The sequence below is a fragment of the Parus major genome, chromosome 6 (assembly GCF_001522545.3).
Source record: "Parus major isolate Abel chromosome 6, Parus_major1.1, whole genome shotgun sequence".
In the NCBI taxonomy this organism is placed as follows: domain Eukaryota; kingdom Metazoa; phylum Chordata; class Aves; order Passeriformes; family Paridae; genus Parus; species Parus major.
Window position 1 is genome coordinate 2518224 of NC_031775.1, and position 21060 is coordinate 2539283.

The 21060-nt window shown below is 46.7% G+C and overlaps 1 protein-coding gene across 5 annotated transcripts in view; it reads right to left on the reverse strand.

Annotated features, from left to right (window-relative positions):
• Positions 1 to 1600: 1600 nt before the first annotated feature.
• A1CF (APOBEC1 complementation factor) overlaps positions 1601 to 21060 on the reverse strand; it is a 27292-nt gene continuing 7832 nt past the window's right edge. For 4 of the 5 annotated variants that reach the window (XM_015633799.2, XM_015633803.2, XM_015633798.2 and 1 more), the window contains 10 exons: positions 20441 to 20575; positions 20098 to 20228; positions 18545 to 18783; positions 15382 to 15546; positions 12056 to 12153; positions 10979 to 11249; positions 9375 to 9583; positions 7197 to 7333; positions 6301 to 6434; positions 1601 to 3908 (listed from right to left, as the gene is read on the reverse strand). In XM_015633799.2, coding sequence (XP_015489285.1) covers positions 3757 to 3908; positions 6301 to 6434; positions 7197 to 7333; positions 9375 to 9583; positions 10979 to 11249; positions 12056 to 12153; positions 15382 to 15546; positions 18545 to 18783; positions 20098 to 20228; positions 20441 to 20575 — 1671 coding nt within the window. In that variant the 3' untranslated portion in view covers positions 1601 to 3756. The remainder of the gene's footprint in view (positions 3909 to 6300; positions 6435 to 7196; positions 7334 to 9374; positions 9584 to 10978; positions 11250 to 12055; positions 12154 to 15381; positions 15547 to 18544; positions 18784 to 20097; positions 20229 to 20440; positions 20576 to 21060) is intronic. The other variant, XM_015633802.2, reaches the window with a different exon arrangement.

Here is a 21060-nt window from a genome sequence, read left to right on the forward strand (position 1 = left end):
ACATGAGATTTTGGGGGACACAAGAAGGAAAAAGAAAGGAACATCCATCCCATCAGAGCACCATGAGTAGCACCAGGGCCAGGCTGACCCCCAGCTGGGGACCAGCAGGGACTGGTGACCCCTGACTGGGATGTCACCTTCAAAGGGTGTTTGGTTGGTTGGTTTGGGGTTTTTTGGAAATCCAGCTTGGTATGTGATGGAGCAATGAGATGAGATGGTCTCTGGGAGATTTATCTGGGAAAAGGGAGCCATGAAAGCTGCAAGGTAAAGCAGATCCCTTTGACAGTCACATTATCCCATGGACTGAGGGGGTTTCAGTGGGACATGAGAGCTTCCCTGTGGGACGTTTCAGGGTCTGGCCAGCTCCAAACACAGAGCTGTGTCACCCTCAGGGACATTTTATTCTCACTCTGCACCTCAGATGAGAGGCCCTGTGTTGTACAGACCTCCAGGAAGGCACTGGCTGGAAGAAGGGAGATGGAGAATGCAGTTTTTGTACCCCTTACCTTGCCAGCAGCCAATGATGAGTCCATCTGCTGATTTTTCTGGGTGTTGATCTCATCACTTACACCTCAAACTTGTCTTAGACTAGTTGGTGGAGGGTGGATATGTTTTTTGGCTTTGTCTTGCTCTCCACTGGGAACCCATATCTTTACAAATGGGAAATAATGTTTTCTTTAAGTTGGGCTGTGGGTTTGAGATTCCTTGTAAAATCATCCTTGCAAAAGTGACTGGCCAGCTGCTGCTGAGCCAAGAGAGAATCTCAGTTGTGCCAGGGGGAAATGTTACAGCACGACAGCCAATTCTCCATTGCCCTGGTTTTGGAAAAAATGAAAGCAGGACATTGGGAAAAGCTAATGAGGGAAAATAATAGAGCTGGCAGAGCTGCTGGAGCCCAGAGTACAGCTGACCTCTTTGGAAGAACAATGTCAAGCTATTTCAGCAAAATCTCTTTTGGAGTGGCAGGGAGGCCTTGGCTTGTGTTATCAGATCTTCCCCCATTTCTTGGGCTCAGCATCTCTCTGGGAAGGTGCAAACCCAGAGCCCCTTGTCCCAGGGACTGCTGTTTCTCAGTCATATGACGGTCTTCCAAGGAGCAGGGCCTCATCTTCAAAAAGATTTACCTATCAGTGATCAGGCAACAGGCTCTTCACAACGTGGGGCAAATCCCCCACAGCCCTAAATCATCGATCTCCCCATTTACCCCTCATTTTTGCATGGTGTTGTCTCACTATGGATACAACCCCCCCCAAAAATCTCCATGGGGATCAGGTAAGGAACAATTACCATTGTAATGAATTCACAGCCAACCCAATTCCTGTAGCACTGACAGGTAAATAATTACTGTTTAAATAATAATATTAAATAAATAATAAATAATTACTGGTGAAAGAGGGCAAAGAGACCAAGAACCCCCCGATTTTTCACTTAGAAGTGCAGAAGAACCTGCTGATTTTGTGCTGCGTGTGCTTGGTGAGGGTCACCAAAGTGTGGAAAACACTCCTGAACAGCTTTGTGACCCTGCCAGCACGACCTGGGATCGATCTCCCCAGAGCAAAGTGTGCTCCTGTTTACCACAGATGTATACAAGGACCGAGGCTTGTGTTTAAAAAGTTTTAATGATATTTCAAAGTCCAGTGAATGTCCTCGGATTACTCGAAAATCACAGAGTTGCTTCACAGAATTTAGTCCCGGTTCTAATTTGTAACGGATGATAGAGATGCCATTTTCCCCTTGATTCCCTTTAAACATACGATTGTCCTCCAGTAAATGGAAATTGTGATTTTTCGCTACACTTCACAGTGTTAAAACTCTATACAAACCTTGTACTACTCGTACAAAAATAAGTGCTTCATGCACACATTTTTAATACTGCTTCTTGCCCTTTGCTTTGACATCTTTCTGAACTTATATAAATAGCTGAAAAAGCAGACTAAACTCACTGAACGTGGAAAGTGAGAAACACTTCCTGCCAACGGTTTGAGAGACTCCCCTGGCTATGTTCCTCGTTGGCAAACACCACTTAAAGACAGATACAGAAGAGAAAAAAAAAAGAAGCCAGGAAATCCGTAACACTCTCGGTTATTTGGCCCTCTGTGACCAGGTTTGTCCTTTGCTGTGAAGCCAAATGTGGCCAGCAGCAGCCACAGAGGGCTTGTAATACCTTTAGGGTCACCCTAATGAGCTACTTTATAAATAGGAGGGGTCTAACAGGGCCTCAGACCATGCAGCCCATGGGGTTTGTTCCATTCCAGGGGAAATTGAGTCAGAAGAAAAAAGAAACACTCGGTTCCTGCAGTCAACACTTTGTCACAGACCCCTCACAGCCTGGGGGACTCGGGGAAAGCTCCCCTGGGAATGGCTTCCACTTTGCCACATCACAGCATCTAAACCAGGTGAAAAATCTGGGGCCAGATCTGCTGGGTGCCATCAACCCAGCTGTAAATTCTTCCTCCCAAAAAGGGTTTTTTTGGTCCTAGACTGAATAAATTCAAGTTTTTTTAGTGTGCATCACTGCATAGGATTCATGATATAGGATTAAGGTGTCTGCTGTGGTTGTCCAGCACTGGATTTGTCCTATAGCTCCATAGCATCATTACCCCTGCCTTGATCCCATGGCAAAAATAAATGGATAATGCCCCTGCTGCACACCAAAGGATGCTCCCAGCGTCCCCAAAGGGTTCAAACACAACACCAACTCTGGTGCTCTCCAAATTAAAAGGGGCCCTTAAGGTTGGTGTGAACCCTCTTCCACTGAATTAATTTTTGCTGGAATCAGAGCAGGCAGAAGCCTTGATTTAATGTGTAAAGCTAGGCAGGACTCTTTCCAACCTGGGAAAATGTTCTTTGGATATAATTTTATTCCTGTTGAGGTGCCTGCTATTACTGGGCCATGGCTGTGAGCTCTCATGCTCTAATTAAGTAGAGAATTGGCCTTAATGAATAGCACTTTTCTGCTCCTCAGGCTTAAAAGTTTCCCTGTTTTTCAGTGAATGTGCCATTCGATGGGAAGCGCACAAAAATACACTGGTATTTGCTGATTTTTGGATCTGGTTGGGAGGGAGCAAAGTAAGAGAGGAAAACTCTGCTGAATTCTTTGTGCCTTGCTTTAAAAATGAAATTAACACGGGAACCTGTTAAAAATTAGCCTCTTGGGCAGGGTGAAAACGTTTAGGAGAAATGATTTTTCGCCTTGGCAAAGAAGAATTTCAAAGAGCCTTGAGATGTCCTGTGCTGGTGGCAAGGGGTGGGGGGGATCAGAGGCAGGGAGAGGAAAACCCACATGGCCAAGGGGCACCTCTGCTCTGCCTGGCCTGGGAAACTTTGGGGAGGATGCAGGAAAATTCCTGGTGCATGAAGGGGTTTGCTGGGCCACATCACCCTTGCCCAGTCCCGGTCACAACAGCCACAGGACCAGCTGTTTTCAGCACAGGTTGTTGCTTGTAAACACACACACAGTAGGTGTATAAATATATATATGTGTAAAATATACATATACACCTGAGAACCTCTCATCTCCTGGGCTGAACTTTTGCTTTCTAGTGTGAAAATCTGATTTTGCACAATTTTTTGAAATTTCTCCTCCCCGCTCACCCCTTAACATCCTGTTACAAAACTAAAGACCTACAAGACTGAAACTCCGACTAAAATGAACCTTAGGCCACAGATTAGCTTCAAATCGTGAGGGTGTTGAATTACCAGACTGAGATTGTTTTTCTTTTCCTCTCTGCCTGTGCTGGGTTTCAGGGAATTTGGTTAAAAGGCTCCGTAGCCGTCGCTCCGTGTGGCGACCGCGAAGGCAGGATAGGCCTCGTAGGCCGCGTACGTGGCCAAATCTTGTCCCATTGTCACTGCTTGCTTGAGCTGAGTGGCTGTGACAGCGGCAGCTGCGTTGGCGATGGTGTATCCTGAAGGAAATAAAGAAGGAAAACCCATGGATTAACGAAAATCCGTTCAAAACTCACCTTCGCCTCGTAGGTTTTGATGGGACGACTCTCAGCGGGAATGACTTGGGCAGCAGTGAGTTTGCTAGTGGGAATTATGTAAATAAATGAAAGAATTAATAGGAAAATGGAAGCATTTCCTCACCTGTGATTTGTTAAACACTGTGCTGGAAAAACACCCCTCTCTGTTGAATTTTTTTTCCTCAGGTTTTGATTATTTCTGAGCTAATTGTGCTCTGCACAGGTTCCCCCCTGTATAGCATGAGGAGAGCAAGGAAACAACCTAAAATAGGGGAAATTTGGGCAGGATTCTTGGAGAAAATATAGCTGTGATCCCTTCATATCCAAAACACAGCCATTTCAGGACAGCCATGGTAGGGAAACTCCCTCAATGCAACAGCAGGGAGAAAATATTTAGTAGACAGGATTTTTTTGTTTTTTTCCCATCGGTTTCTAATGGAAACTGTGGTTTCAACACTTCCAAATTTTCCATGGGAAGATGGGAGCGTTGCTATTTGAGAATGAATCACTGGGAAAACAGCATCATTTGGGGCTGGCTCCTCTGAAGGCAGGGCATTGCAGCTTGTGGACCAGACCACAGTGTTTTGTCGTAAAATAATCAGGAGTTAAGACAAAGCCTAAATTTGGGAAGAACAGCTAGGGTATACATTGGATCTGCTGGACCAGGTTCTGCTGCCAAAATACATCTCCGAGGATCCTGTCTGACCAGGTAGGCAATGGGATCAAGTCAAGGTCAGCCAGAGCCAAGGTCCTCTTGGTGGGGGAATGGAAATATTGGGGAGTAGGGAGCACACACTGCCTCACTGGAGCTGCCACTTTGGGAAAAGACATCAGGAATTCCTTACCATTTGAATATTGTGGATCTCCAGAGTATTTTCTTTGCACCAGCAAGGCCAGGTGCAACAACTCAAGCAGGAACTGAGAAATCTGGGACTTAAGGCACATCTGCCACCATCGAGAGAGAAATGAGCTGCGAGCTGGGCATGGCCTGAGCTGAGCTTTAGCAAGCCCTGGCCAAGAACTGGACTGAAGCAGCAACTTTGGTGCATGTCCATTTGCCAAGTTCCCAAGACAAATAAATAAGGGTGGATGAAAGAAAGGGAGAGATGCTAATTAAGCAGTAAGTGGGGGCTGGATTCAATAAAGAGCCCATTTGGGTTCCACGCTGCGGAAGCTGCACAAGCCCAGACAAATTGATTTTTCTGTGGTTTTTGCGGACTCCTGTGGCAGGAAGCCGGATAGATGTTTTATTTTTTTTTTTTTAATCCATCCTTGAGACACTCCAAACAACTCAGTAGTACTGACTAATGCGTTCCTCATGTGCAGCTTGGCACGTGGTGCTGCCTCTCCATCAGAACTACTGTCAAACTGGAGAGCATGGTAAATGTAATTCCTGTGTTTTCCATGACTTCCAAGCTGTTTTGGGCAGTTCCAAGAGCTATTGAGTACGAATTCTCAAACTGGGAGAAAAACCTTCCATGGGGGTGTGAGAGCTGGGACGGGATCCAAGCTTTCATGGCTGTGTCATTCCTTTGGCAGATGAAATCCTAAGTGTCGGTTCACAGGGAGCCAGGGGTGCTGGGGGAGGACGGAGAACCCATGAATTCATCAGCCATGTGTCCTCGCAGGGAGGACGGTCTCCTCCATCCTGATGACAGCAGGGCCAGGGAGGGGACTCATCTCAGATGTGGCACCAGGGACATCAGTTTTGTGTCATTTTTGGGGCTCCCAGCTGAAGGAGGCGTTCAAAAACTGGGAGGAGTAGAGGGGATGTGTAGAGCCGGGATGGACCTGTGGATGTTGGGATTCTCTGCCCTTGGACATTTGGACATTGCTCTGACTCCCCTGGACATGGTCCTAGCTGTGGCATTGACCTGAGGGGTTGGGGTTGGAGCAGAGCCCCCCACCCCAATGTCCCTGGCCTGAGTTGCTCTGGAGTATGGACACAGAAATTTGGGCAGTCCTGGGATAGAGATAAAATCCTTTACAGGCAAAAAACGGGCACAGGATGCCCAGAGCAGCTGTGGCTGCCCCTGGATCCCTGGCAGTGTCCAAGGCCAGGCTGGATGGGGCTTGGAGCCACCTGGGACAGTGGAAGGTGTCCCTGCCCATGGCAGGGGGTGGAATTATGTGATCTTTAGGGTCCCTTCCAACCCAAATCAGTCTGGAATTCTCTGATAAAGATGCCAGACACACAAATAACATGAGTCACTGTGAGGGAGCACAACCAGGCCAGTCCTCAGTGGCCAAAACCTGCTTCATTCTTCACTCCCACAAGGAGCCAGCAGGAAAAATGACATTCCAGGAGCCCTTTGCTGTACAGACATGCCCATACCTGGAAAAGCTGGTGCTGCAGGAGGCACCTCTGCCCCCTCCACGGGGATGCCCAGGGTCTGCAGGGTGTACTCTGCCGCGTAGGTCTTGGCCTCGTCGATGTAGGCGCTGAGCTTGGGTGGTGTGAAGGGGTGTCTGTGAGGACAGCACAGAGTTAGCTGGGCTTGCTTTCCTTTCCCCAGGGCTTTCCTGCCAGATGCTGTGATCCACTTAGAGCTGGCATCACCCCACACAGCAAATGGAAGCATCACTTCCCTGTGCTGGTGCATTAACAGAGCTGCTCTCCTCTGAGTGGTCGGGTTCCTCGCCGAGAGCATTGACCCTGGCTCTCGTTGGACACAACGTCCTTGCAGAGTTTGTTGCACTTTTTCCATCAAAACACCAAATAAATCTGCTGTGTTTTTTCTTTACAATACCCAGCCTGGGTTTTTCTTTACAACACACAGCAAACGGTGGTTTTGGTCAGAACAGTTTACAGTCGTATTTGGAGCTAAAATATCAGCATGTTCCTTCAAACCCCCTTCATTTCCCCTCAAGGACTATAGTTCGCTTTCTTTCTGTACAAAAAATGCCCCCTTTTGCCTGATTATATCTGGCTTTCTGAAATGTTTGCACCAGCAGAGAGAGCACCAAGCACAGCAGGCAGCACTTAATTACACTCTGTGGATGTTTTTCTCCCTGTATTTTTTTAAAAAGTATTTATCTATATAATTATATAAACATATATAATACATAAATATACATTTAATATATATTCTAAGAGATATTTAATAAATATTTTTTAAAATCAAAGGAAACAGAGACCCGTGTGCTTGGGATTTTTGAGGACAGCTGTTAGGTAAAATATAGTTTAAAAAATAAAGCCTAAGCCTCAGAAACCTTCCACTAATGACGTACATGGTGGGGTTCTGGCTGGCAAGGGCAGGGATGGTGATTTTGTAGAGGAAGAGCTGTCTTTGATCCTGGCCGATGGCAGAGTGGAGCTGGTACACAGGCTGTCCCCAGTTGTTTTTCTGGCAGATTTCTTCTAAGATCTAGAAGGAAAAAAAACAAACCCTCAGGATTTGTGCTGGGGGTCACTGCTGTGCAGAAGCCTCCTCACCCAGCTCCAGCCCCTATGCTGAGCAGCTGCCTTCCCTCAAAGGGTTTTCAGGGATTCTGGCAGCTTCCTCAAAGCTTAGCAAAAAATACAAAGCAAATGGCAGATAGAATACTGTGCACTTGAAGTGTAAGATTCATCTAAATGCTTTATACTTTAAAATCTGTTTAATTCCTGAAATTACTCCCTCTTCAGTTGGGCAACTGAGTCCTTTTGCTGATTAGATTATTTCAGTGTGGTTTGCTTTGAATTCTCCTCAGATGCTCTGTCTCACAGACTTGTTTCAGAGGACTAAAGAAACTCGGGTTGCATTCATCTTCTCTGCTCTGCTGCCTCCTGGCTTAGTGGGTTACAGAGCACGAGAAGTCCAAATAGGCTTCTTTTTAAAAAGAAAAAAAGTTGTGATTCCATCCAATTAATTCCACGGGCTTCAGCAGGCAATTGCAGCTTTTGAAATGCTGAACCACGCTGCCCTCAGCCTTGGCACAGCTGATCCCTGGTAATTGGGAATTGCTTTCCAGAAACACTCCTGCCTTGGCTTGGGATTCGAGGGTTTTTAACCCACTGGCAGTGTGCTATCCCAGGTGGGTCTGGTTACCTTCCATTAAACCAGGTTGCTCTGACCTGGCCTTCAGCATTTCCAGAGATGGGGCACAGCCACAGCTGCTCTGAAAAACCTGTGTCAGAGCCTCACTTCTGTCACAGCCGAGAATTTCCTCCCAATATCCCATCTATCCCTGCCTCCTGGCAGTGGGAAGCCATTCCCTGTGTCCTGTCACTCCAGGACCTTGTAAAATTTCTCTCCATCCTTCTTGCAGCCCCTTCAGGCACTGAAAGGCTGCAATTAGGTCACCCTGAAGTCTTGCTGTCATTTACCTCAATTAGAGCTTACATTTGATTGGATTTAAAACTAGAAAGTAAAATTTAAACCTCACTGCTGCTTCTAATTTTGCCACCACAGCTCCAGCTGAAGTTTAGTGTCTTGCAGTGTAAAATGCTTCATTACATAGTTCAGTTCTCAATTACAACAGTTCATTTCTTCACTGTGGCAACACTTGTTCCCTTTTATATGTCTGTTTTATAAAAACTAATTTCATCTGCCCTAAGGGCCTGCAGAACCATGCCAGGGATTTCACACCTCTAGTGGAAGGTGCCCCTACCCATGGCAGTAAGTGAGCTTTAAAGTCCCTCCCAACCCTAAGCCATTCTTTGATTCTGTGATTTGCTGACAAAACAGAGTAAGGGGACTTTTGCAGAAGGGAAAAAATCCCACTGTTCAATTTTCTGGGAGAAAACAAGGATGTTTTCATAAACTTTGGCAAACTGGATGCTGTGGCAACTGAAGTGCTAAAAGGAGAAGACATGCTTCAAAATTCAGGGTGAAGTTGGTTTCTCGTGTTGCTCTGCACAATATAAGGGGAAAAGAGTTACTGCCAGAGACTCCAGAAACTCAGGGAATTCTGGATTTCTCCTCAGCCCTCATCCGTCCATCTGCATCAACACTCACAACCAAGTCAAAAGCCCCCACTGAGCCGGCAGCGTTTCTGTGCAAGGCTGGGTTATGTCAACACTTCTTTTCCCATAAATGATTTGAAAATGCACATTATTTTTTACACATGTGCCTTGTTCCTTGGTGAAGTCCCAGGTGATGAATTTTATGTATCAAACCCATCTAGGGTGGGAATTCCTTGACCCACGGTGCTTTTATGTCAGAACTGGATTAAGGCATTTCTGACAACTCTCCCCTGACACTCATTATGATCTTAAATGTCTTCTCCAACCCAAACCATTCCATGATTCCATGACAGCAGGCAAGGCAGGTGGATATTGCAAGATGCAACTGCTCCCACTCATTTTTTGATGTCTTTTGAGACACAAGAACGGATTTATTTACCAAGCTGCGATGCAGATTCGACGAGGGGCCTGTTTTCCCAACGCAACCCTTGGCATAGGGACGCTCTTTTTGGGGCACGTACCTGAGGGGCAAGTTTGATCCCTTGGGGCTTTAGCGTGACGTGGTTCATGGGGGTGAGCTCCATCCCTGGCAGGAGGTCGTAGAGCTTTTCCTCTCCCCTCTTGTCTCCCTTGAGGTGGTATCCGCGCCCCAGGCTCGGGAACGCCAGGTAGCCGCGGCCTCCCAGGCCTCGGACGCCCGCAGCCCCTACAGGTACATTCATGTAAATTTCTAGGAATGTAAGAAGGCATTAAACCGAATCAAATCACGGGAAAAAGGACCTGATTCTTGCTGAAATGGAAAAGTTAGCCCAGCTTGCTGGGAGGGTTGGGAAGCAGGTTGGCAGGAGGTCCCATGGCCTGGTGGTGGGATAACACAGGCTCAGCACTGACACCCTTCCTTGGATAGGTAATGGGTTTTCTGCCCATTTTCTAACTTTGCTGGTCAGTTTTGATTTCAGAACAGCTTTTTACCCTTTTTTACCCTTTTAACCCCATTTTAGAGCTTTGTAGTTGGAAGGCAGAAAGGGGACAGCTGGCATCTTTTGTTACCCGCCAGTGTAATTTCACCTTGAAGAATTTACAGCTTACAAAAGTTCATCCCGATGAACAAAAATCCTTTTCGGTTTTGCCCCATTACACTTCCATTTTTCCTCAGGGAACCCTGCTTTGGAGTCTGGGGAGACCATAAGGCAAGGGACAGGTGGGGAGTTACCCATCTGCTCCTTTCCTAAAGCAACTTTTAGAGGAGCTGGTTCACCTGTGTGAGGAAAAACCTGAGGAACAAGGGGGGTATTCCTGCTTCCCTGTCTCCTTCCTGGTGAAGGGACAAAAACTGGCCATCATAATCCTTGCCAGGACTACCAGGGTGCCACACAGGGTCCCAGCCTGCTGTGGGACTTGGCTTGGGGACACAAGGCATCATCTTTGGAAGGAAGGTCATATGACAGAGTTATTTCTTTGCTAGCCCCAATCTCATGTCTGAAATTACCAAAGGCTGCCTGTTTTGACATTTAATTTGGGGATGCCCGAATGTGGGGATTTGATTTGGCTCCAGGCACAGTTACCCAAGAGTCTTCAGAAATACTCATTTATTCATAGATTGAATTAACTGGATTAATTATTATTAACAATCACCCAAAAGGGGGCCTCCACCTTCTAGAGCACAGAATGGCTTGTTTGATTCCCCACCCAGCACCAGGGCAATGTGACTTCCTGGGAAAACTCTGTGGCTTTGGGTCAGAAAACACCAGGATGGGCAACATTTTCCCTGCAACTTTCAAAGCAAAGAGGAAACACAGTGCTGGTGGTGGTGGCTGGCTGTGGGAGCCAGCTCTGATGGGGGGAAAGGAAAAGTGTTCTATTTGGTCTTCCTTGCTGGGGCAAAACCAGGAGGATTTGTGGGTTATTTACACTGGACTGAGGGCAATCTAAACGTTCCTTCCAGGAAAATGGTTATTTTTTTCAGCTGAAATATTCCCTTTGGGAACATCAGAACCTAAACCCTGTGTTTTCCACCCCTTTCTGAGTGTGATCCAGGAGCTGGGGCAAAGCCAATGTCACCAACGCGCGCCTGGGCAGATACCAGAGGAGCCTCTCGGCCGAGCGTCGGTGCGAGGGGAATTACCTCGGACGGAGGGGGGCCGGAGGATGCTCCTGTTGCCGAGCCCCTTGGCGGCGGGGAAGTGCAGGTTGGGGATGGCCGCGTAGGCCTGGGGCGCGTAGAAGACCGGGGTGCCCAGGTAGGCGGCGGCGGGGTCGTAGAGGTGGCCCAGCGTGTAGGTGTAGTCCCCCTGCAGCACCGGGGTCCTGCCGCCCGTGCCACGCGTGTACCTCACGTAGCTGTCCTTGTCCACCGGCTTGGCCAGCGTCACCTCGATTGGGGAGCCGTCCAGCACCTTCGCCGTGGGGAGAGAGCGCGGGACAAGCACAGGGTCAAAGCTGTTGGTGGAAATCCCACCCATGGAGGAACTGCCCCCACGTTCTAACAGGATGGGAAGATGGAGGAAGCCAAAAGCGCCCTGAATCTCCCTCACTCAGCGGCGCTGGGTGGGTGAAGGCTTAATCTGAGAGTGCCCAGCCCTGGTCCCAGCTGGGAGAGGCTCCTTCAGCAAAGCCTTCAAAAGGCCTCACTTCCCTGCAAAGCAGCTCGTAAGCCGGCGAGATTCCATGTGCTCCCGTGGAGAACAGCAGTGGCACTAAAAATAGGAGCGGGGTTAACACCTCTTTGGGAACAGCTCCGGCTTTACAGTGAATTACATGCAGAGCAAGAAGGGCTAAATTCAGCAGCCTCCTCGCAAATCCGCATCTGAATTTGGAGCAGATGTTTGGGCTGACCTCGTTTGTCCCAGTTTGCCATTCACACGCTGCCCTGCCAGTGTTTTTGTTGGCAGTCTGGAACAAGGATGTGAGTGTGAGCCAGGGGGGATCGTAACCCCTCCTTTCCTAGTTCTTCTTTCAGCTTTTCCTGTTTTTTTTTTTTTCATCTGAGCAGTGAGCTAGAGCCGGGCAAACACTTAGCACAAAGAGCCAAAATGTTTGTGTACAACAGAGCTGCTGAAAAACAAATTCAGGAGTATAAAAGCAACCAGCAAAGAAAATGGGGATAACACCTCCAGGAGGGTTTTGGAGCTAATAAAGCAGGTGGTTTTGTATAATGTACTGCACCCTAAGCCCCAGGAATTAACATTTATAGCAGCTTTACCTTCCCATTCAAGGCTTTCATGGCCTCCACTGCGTGTTCTCTTTTATTAAAGTGCACAAAGGCGTAGTCTCTAATTTTCTTTACTCTCTCCACTGCACCTGTGGAAAACATTGGAATATTAGTGGGAAGTGGGGATTAGTCAGAAAACAGAGATCTGAAAGAGTGGTTCTGTCAGGTTATGAGCACCTGGAGAGCAAAGGCTGAGCAAAGGTAGAAGAGCAAGAGGTCAGTGTCCCCTCACCTCTTTGGATGTATATTCCACAGGAAAATCAATATATAATGGTTGCAGCATTTCAAGGTAAACTAGAAGGTTTTGGGATGAGATACCAGTAAGATTCCCATTAAACTGGAGCAGGTTTCTCCTGTCCAAACCATTCTGTTGGACACTGTCTTTGGTCTTGTGTCTCCTTCTGGGACAGACCACAGCTGTAGGAACATCCCCATGTGATCCCCCTCTCCTTGCTTTTGTACATGCATTGGAGGCAGGCTTCAGGAAAGCCGATGCTTTTGCCATAAAACAAGGAGGTTTTTTCTCCTTGACAGCCAGCTCAGGCTGTCCAGGAAGAATGAACAGCCTGCCCTGCCCAGGACAGAGCAGCCCAGGGCACTGGGATGGGCTGGGACTGATGGGGCAGCAGGTGTCTCCCTAGGAAACAGCCTCTCTCCCTAGGAAACAGCCTTTCCCAAGACAGCAGGGTTTCCCTGGATGCCCCAATTCACCTGGACACAGCCCCAGTCAGGCTCTGCAGCTGAGGATGGCCCTCCTGGGATCTGGCTTGGGCTGGAGAATCTTTCTTCCAGCCTGAATCTTTCTTGCATCCAATTTATCCGAAGTCATTCAAATGTAAATGACTTCTTGTTCTTCTTTTCTAAGTCCACCCCCCACAGTTTTCCCTTTCCCTTCTCAGCTGCTCTGCTGCCAGGAGCTCATACTCTTCTGCACTGAGGAGTCTGTCTCCAAAATAACCCCACCACTCCTGCTCCCCACAGCCTTCAGCCATTTCTTTAATTCCTCATCTTCTCTGCTCCTGTGGCTTGGGAAGCACAACATCAGCCAGCCCAGCCTCCTGCAAAACCCCCAAGATGTCCTTTGGAAACATGCCTAAGGGATGCTGAGCAACTCTTCTGTCGGCTTCTTACCTCCTAAAGCAGAACAGGTGCACAGGGAAATGTCATATTGCCCCAAAAAGCACTTAGGAAAATGCAGGAGGAAACAAACTTTGGTGTTCAGGGGGAGTCACTAGGAGCCGCAGAGGGCTAAATGAGCCTGTCTCAGCCTACAGCCCAAGCAGGCTGCATGTCTTGGAATGACACAGGGAGGGTAAAGTGGCACTTTGTGTCCTTCTGGGACAGAGGATGATTTTCCAAGCCTGAATTTATGGGAGTTATATGCGGATGCTTTGTTTACAAGTGGAAGCTTTAATGAACTCACTGTGTTTTGAATATCCCCCTTCTGCCTCCTGGAGAGCATTCCAGGACACCAATCCTGAGCCAAAAATTCTGTTCTTCCCTGCCTCTGCCTCTGTTGGGCCAAGCAGTGTGGTACCCACCCTTGGGTGAGCTCCATGGAGAGCATCCTTGGGACATTAGAGAGTGTCCCAGCACTTTGGGACAGCACAATCGTCCTGCTGGGAACTCTACCAGGCAGGAGGAATTTTGTTGGGATTCCTAAGGTGGCTTTTCATGAGAACATGACTTTTCATGAGAGAGACAGCTCTACAGAAGTTATCAGGCTGTGAATTTGGCACAGATTTAAGGGGTGCTACTTGTACTATGTCCCAGCTTGAGGAGCACAAGCAGCATTCCTGGTCCTGTCTATGGAGCCCTCAGAGATGTGGCAATTGCTGTCTCATGGGGACCTCTGGATCATTTTTTATTGGATGACTTGTTGATGTCAAAACAGCTTCTTATCGCCCTGGATCTGTGGTAATTTCATCTAAGTAGTGCTGAAATGTGGCTCAATAAGTGAGGCAGAGAACCATGGCAGGGCAATGAATCATTTCAGATCATTGCTGCCTTTTTTGATCTCACTGTAACTTAAACTGCATTTTCTCTCCCCAAAGCTGCTCTAATTTGCTGCTGTAATGCACCTCATTCCTGATTTTAGCCACTGAATTAAAAGCTGTCCATTAAAAAAAAAAAAAAAATTAAAAAATTCCAACATGAATGTTGAAATGATAAAAGGAAAATGAAAGATGATGCAGAACTTCCGTTGTTATAGTGGAAAACTTCTTAGGAGCAAAGCAGATGACTGCTACCAAAGTGTCAAAAGGCCACAAATGTGTTTCTGGGGAGTGTGAACTTGTTCAAAGCTCGGGAGCAAAACTGGGTAAATAAAAGAAGGAAACAGTTCAGAGAGTGGGACAACATAAATTTAACTCAGGGATAAAATGGGGTCTGCAACAGCTCGAGGGTGGCTAAAAGTATGAGCCAGAAATGCTGGAAGGACACAAGGAAAATGCGTGAAGACTTTTGCATTGCTGCCTAGTCCAGAAAAAGGAATGCACAGAGCAGAAATGAGAAGCTGGTGGAAGAAAAATGAAGCTCTGCAGCGTTTTTTAAAAAATTAATAGAAGGAAGCTAACAGGAGTGAGATGAAAGAAGATTTCACATTGCCAAGCATCAGTTCCCAATGCCTAATGGACCGTGTGGCTTGCAGGGCTGCAGAAATGGGTTATTTTTACTTTGTTGGTTTTGGGTGGAATTTCCTAAAGCTGGAACAACTCAGAAGTAAAATCTTCTTTGAAAGCCAGCAGGATTTTTATTCCCAACTAATCTCCCCACTTTCTTTGAAAAATCTCACCCTAAGTGCATGTAAGATATGCCACAAAGGAATATTGAATTAAATGGGAAGCACTAATTATTCACCAATTTACACGAGTACTGGGGGGGATGTATGAAAATGAGCTCAGAATTTAGATAGATCAGATAAAGAAGAGTTGTATTAAATCACTATTTTGGTCACTATCCCTTGCCACAAAAGAATGCTGAAGTCACCCAGCCTGCTTCACTGACTCTTTTTAAGAAAGACCGAACTATTGCAAAACATTTTGATGACACAGGGCATCCCCATGCAGCATTTTGGGTCTCTTCCAGTTGCCAATCATCCTCCTTGGCGGTGGCTGTAGCTGGGAAATAAGCAGCCCTTAACGGGATGGCATTTTGGGTGGGAGCCTCCGGCCTCATGACAATTTTTGTGGCATTTCACACGAACATTTCACAGCAGAAAAACAGCAATTTTTATCTCTCTGTGGCATTTTAGGAATGCAGAAGTATTTCCACTTGCAGCACTTTGTTTAGGAGGCACGGCACCAGCGGGTTCCTACCTGGTTTGATGCTGCTGAACTCCTTCTCTATGGTCTCCTCGGTGGTCGAGAGCATGAGGTTCCTCACGTAGAGGATTTTCACTGAGGACATGGTGTCCTCATCCACCTCCACCTCTGGCTCTGCCCAGTCCACGGCAATGGGGTGGCCCCACAGCTGGATCCTTCCTTTTGAGGGAATGGGCATGGTCAGTGCTGGGGGGGCTTTGCTTCCTCTCACTCCTGCTCACGCTCCATTTTATATTTATATGAAATTTTAATATAAATATTATAAATATAAATTATTAATATTATAAATATATTTTAAAAATAATTTTATATTATAGAACAGGCCAAATTCTACAAACACAACCCCAAAAAAAGCATTCCTAGCTCAAAGCACTGCTGCTGCATCAGCTCCCTTCCAAAAGCAGATGGTCACACTTGGAATGGCCTCCTACAAATACCTCTGGAGCCTCCAGAACTGAAAGAAGTGAAAATATGGAATAATTCACTTAAAGTCTCAACTTACTGGAGTGCTCCCTAAAGGGAAATATTTTAATGCACTTATAAAAATCCCTTTTGGCCAGCAAAGTTTCATTCCCTCGATACCAGAACAGGGATCCTGAAGTCCCAGTGGGATGGAATCAAACAGCAAAAGCAAGGATGTCTCTGTGTGTATTCATATTCATTTGGGTGAAGCTGCAGCAGAAGAAAGGAGGGACACAAAAAAGTTCCAACACATAAAAAAGTATGTTTTTTTTAAAAGAAAGGTGTGGGTGTGGGGGATAACCCCAGGGGCTCTGTGTGCAATGGACTGAACTGCTGAGGAGCAGGGAAGAAAAAGCAAATAAATCACATTGCTGAATGCTGCTGATGCAGTTGGGTGGGTGTCCCCACTCCTTGAGGCTTAGCTCCAGATTCAGCACCTGATGTGAGAATTTCACTGAACTCCAGGGGAGTTTTCAGAAGTCTGTATTTCTTTCTGTGTGTATGCATCTGAATTAAATTTTGGTTAAGCTGGATTTGTGGTTCTGTTGAGCTTATAGAAAACTCTGTTGAACCGTTCCAGAGGTGTTAAATTAGTCAATTTTATATTAAGAATTTCTAGTGTTGATTAGATATTGTTATGAGTAATAAACCATTATTAGGTACTGTTATGAATAATAAACCATTTAGACTTGTTGAGCCAGTCTGAGGATGAGGTTGGCAAGGGGGTTTATTCTGCTGGGACTCAACCCTTGGAATCCTTAACTTTTTCCCTCCTCACCCTTTTGCCTCCCTGGTCTCCACATGAATCATTCTAGATTGCTTTAATCTGGTATTTCTTTGTCTGCTTTATCTGTAGAGTAAGTAATAGAGTGACCCTCGACATCAAACCCTGTTGTGCCTTCACAAATTTATATTAAACCTGCTTTTGCCCAGACCTTGCTGGTGATTCTTTAAGTGACCTAAACCACACATTTGCAGCAGAGGGGACAAAGAAAATCCTTTAAAACACTCTTTGCCAGATCTAAAAAGGTACCTCTGCTTGGACAACCTGTTTAAGAAGGGGTGGGAGCTCCAAAATGAGAGGGTGAAGACGGAATTTGGAGGCTCATTGGAAGTGTAAATGATCAAACTAAATGGAAAGGTGCTGTTCCTGTGGAATCCCTCGTGAATGAGCTGGGATTTGTGGAGTGAGGCTGAGCTGCTCTTCAGCTTTCAGCACAGCACAGAGCCGAGCTGTCAGCGACCAGGGATAAAGGCAGGGCTGCTCACGGTTCTGTGCCCCTTTCTGAATGGCTGTTTTCAGTTAAAAAGTGGAAATAATGAACTGGTTGACTTGCAGCAAGGAGCTAAGCTTGGTGCCTCTTGCTGAAAACCAGCCTATCTCCACACTCTTGTTTAGCCAGGACAAAATTTTAATTTTTTTACAAAAACTCTCAATTTTTGGGCACTTTCTCTACAGAGCTCCCTCCAAGAGCAATGAGGTTCAGTTTAAAGGAGACATCTGATAATGATATTCAATCTCACATCAGCTGGAGATACATTCAGCTCTGGCTTGGAACTTTTTTCCATTTCTTGCCATATGCTTGAGGCTTCAGAGGACTCTGGCTCCTGCTCAGGCCTTTGGAATTCCCTAAATTGTTTACTGAGATGTCCCTAAACTGGAAACTCCTCATGCATTGCACATGTCTGCTCAGGGCTCTGAGTTCCTTCCATCTGTCCTGCTGTCTTTGCTCAGGATTTCAAGTGCTCTGCCTGCTCTTGTCTTCCTTTTCCACATAAAAACCATGGGAAAGTTGTGCTGAAGAACAGAATGTGCTCCCACCATCAGGGAGCTGTTTAAACTGAAGAAGAAAATGCAGAATAAAAGGAAAAAATTGTCAGTGTGACATATCTCCCAATAGAAAAGCAAATTAGCTGCTCAAAATCATGCTCAATTTTTACACAATAAGAAAAAAGAGAATTTAAGTGATGCAGGGTATTTCATGTATAAAACAAGTGAAAGAAGGCTGGTGGTTGTGAACAAATCTCAAACCCCAAGGTTTGTTGGATGCTTTCACCAGTCAGTGAGCTGTGCTCAACAAAGTAGTGCAGGAACATAAGAAAGCAAGAAAAAAATGGTGAAATCCCTGCAAATGCACTTAATGTTAAGTGACCTCTTCACCTAATACCTGCTAAACCCCCCTCTCCTTCACAATGGTCTTTGGCGGTCTCCCAGTGCTGAATTTCATAGGTTTACTCTAAAGCAATACCTCATTCCAAGTATTTTGCCAAAATATCAACTTTCGTTCCATGCTCCAGCCTGAATCTGCTCTCGGACGCTTTTCTGAGCGATCCTCCCCGAGAGGCCATGAATGAGTTTCCATTTTGTGTTTAACCCAAGACAAGCACAGGACCAAGCACATCCCACAGCAGAGCTGCAAGGATACATGCAGCCTAATCCAGCTGGCTGGATTTTTAATAAACCCAGGTTCCTGAAGGACAACCATGGCTCATCAGCACGGTGCTGCTGCAGGAGCTGCAGTGAATCCCCATGGTGTGCTGGAGGACCTCCTGGCTCTGGGTGTCTCTAGCACAAAACTGCTCTCTGAGGGCAGAAAACACAGCCACATTCACTTCCTTGGATTCCCTGGAGATGTTGTCACCACAGCACAAGCTGGCCCCCGAGCTGAAGCCACCCCTCCCCATCCCTGCCAACCTGGGAGCAGCTTCCTCCTGGCCATGGCTGCTGCCCGGTGGTTCTCGTACTCCACGAAAGCAAAGCCCCTGTTCTTGGTTTTATCGGCTGCACTGGGGTAGACGATGACGTCCACGACGCCGTCCGTGACCTTCTTCATCTCTGCTAGGATTTCCTCCCTCTTCTTGGTTTTGGGGATGCCCCCCACGAACAGACGGCAGTTGTCCACACTGGCACAGACCCCCAGGAGCCTCCCGTTCCTGAAACAACAGAGCTGCTTTGTCAGGAGCCAAAGAGGGGAAGGTTAAAGCAAAGCCCCTCTTCTGTCCCAAAACACAAGGCCAAACACAAGGCTTCGGGGTCAGCTCTTCTTTTGGGATATTGCAGTGGCCTTGCTCAAGCTTGCCACTCTGCTAAATCCAACATTGAAGCCAGGCAGCACAGCTGAAATGGAGGATTTGAGGGGAAACCAAAGCCAAATTTTGCTTTTCCTACTTTTACTCTCCCTTTTGCTGCCACCAGGAAACTGCACCCCCTACCCCAGGTCCCTGTGTTGTCACCAGTGGCTTCCCACTCACCTCATGACCAAGGTTTTGGGGGAAGAAAATCCCTTGCCATGGAGAGGCACCATTTGAGGACTCACCAATGCCAACTTTTGTGCAGCCCCCCCAAAAAAATTGCCTTTGTTCACCTCTTTGGGGTCAAAGTATCTCTTACAGGCCTGGAGAAGTGCAAAACTTCTTTAGAGGAGTCTTTGGAACCAGGAAAGGAAGTGGAGGAGGTGGAGGTGGAGGTGGATGAAGCCTGATCCCTAAGACCTTCCAATCTCTGCTACAAATGACGTCTCCAAGACCTCCGTTTGCCTTGATCCCCTCAAAGCAGCTCACAACCCTTTTATTTTAAATTTAAAAAGCCATACAGTTGCTGGCATGGTTTATCCCTAAAGGTTTTTAAGCAAAGGCATCAACTCATCCCACTTTGAACTGGCAAAAAACACTAAGTGTGGTTGAAATCCAACCAACACGCATTGATGGGCCCATCTGTTGTTGATTTCTGGGTGTTTTGTTCCCAAATTCCACACAGTCACAAACATGAGGGCTTTTTCTGTTCCTTTCTATTAGAAAATGTCACTATTTTGCCAATTGGTTTCCATCCTATTTCACCATTTTTTGCAATTGCTCCATCTCCCAGAACATATCTGCACAATCTGTCACGAGGGAGACTGTGACTAGAATAAATCAACAACAAACAACCTGAGGGGAACAAAATAAACAGTGCTGGTTAGGGGAAAGTTAATTTGATCCAAAGCTGAATATTTTTTTCCAGTGTTCTGATAGATTTTTTTTGTTTGATTGTTTGTTTGGGTTTTTTTTCCCTGTGAGAAAGAAATTTCCTGTGAAAGATGCTGGTCTTAATGAGCAGTGACTGCACAGGGAGGAAGGAGGAGATTTCCCCTCCGGACACAGGGATCTAAATAACCTTGCTCTGGGCTGCCAGGAAAAATATCCCTTACATGCCAAAATAGACCAATAAATATAATTTGAAGCTGCTTTGAAGATGTTTTCCCCACTTACCTGATTTCATAATTATTGAGTGTCTTTATTGCATTCTTGGCCTCCTGTTTATTGGAGAAGGTCACAAAGGCGTAGCCCCTGTTGTTGCCATTGAAGTCCATCATCATCCTCATCTCATAGATTTTGCCAATCTGCCAAGTGAGAGAGATTTGTCAGCAAGGTGGGAGTGCTTATTGAAGACTGGAATTTTAAAGCCCACCCAGTTCCAGTTCCATGTGCAGGAACACCTTCCATTGACCAGACTGCTCCAAGTCCTGCCCAGCCTGGCCTTGGAATCAGCTCAGTTCAGCCCTGAAACGCCGCTCTGACCATCGGTGACTGATCAGCTGCCACCAAGCCTCACCTTTTCACAGAGGGGGATAAGCTCATCCTCAAAGAGGTCTCGGGGCAGTTTTCCAATGAAGATCTCACAGCCCCTCTCTGGTGGAGGGCCATCCCAGCCTGGTGGTGGGCCCCCATATTTCCTCTGCCCATTTTCCTGCCATGGAGGAAAAGAAAAGAAAGGTTCAGCTATTGATTTTTAAACATGGATCAAACCGAGCCCTTCTCTGGAAATGACCCTTGAGGCAGACACCCTCCTTCCTTTCAGCTCCTCACGGATTCAGCAGGGACAACACAGTGTCATGCTGCCTAGGCTGGGATACTTCCAAAGTCCGAGCTCAGACAGTCAGGTAACTCCCTGGAACATGGAAATCCTCCTGGCTCTGGCAGGGGAATCTCCATAGGCTGTGTGTTTGTCATGGGCTGGGTAATGGAACACCTGCAAAGTTTAGAACTTGTCTTGATTTACATCCAATCTGAGGATGACACCGGCCTACCCAGGAGGTCTTTCTGGCAGGGAGCAAATCTTGGCCCCAAATAATATTCAAAGATGTGAAGGCCAGTCAGTATTTCCTTTTGTGTCTCTTTCTGCTAGATGAGTGTGACTCTGTTCTCCCCTATATTTAATCATATTTCCTTCCT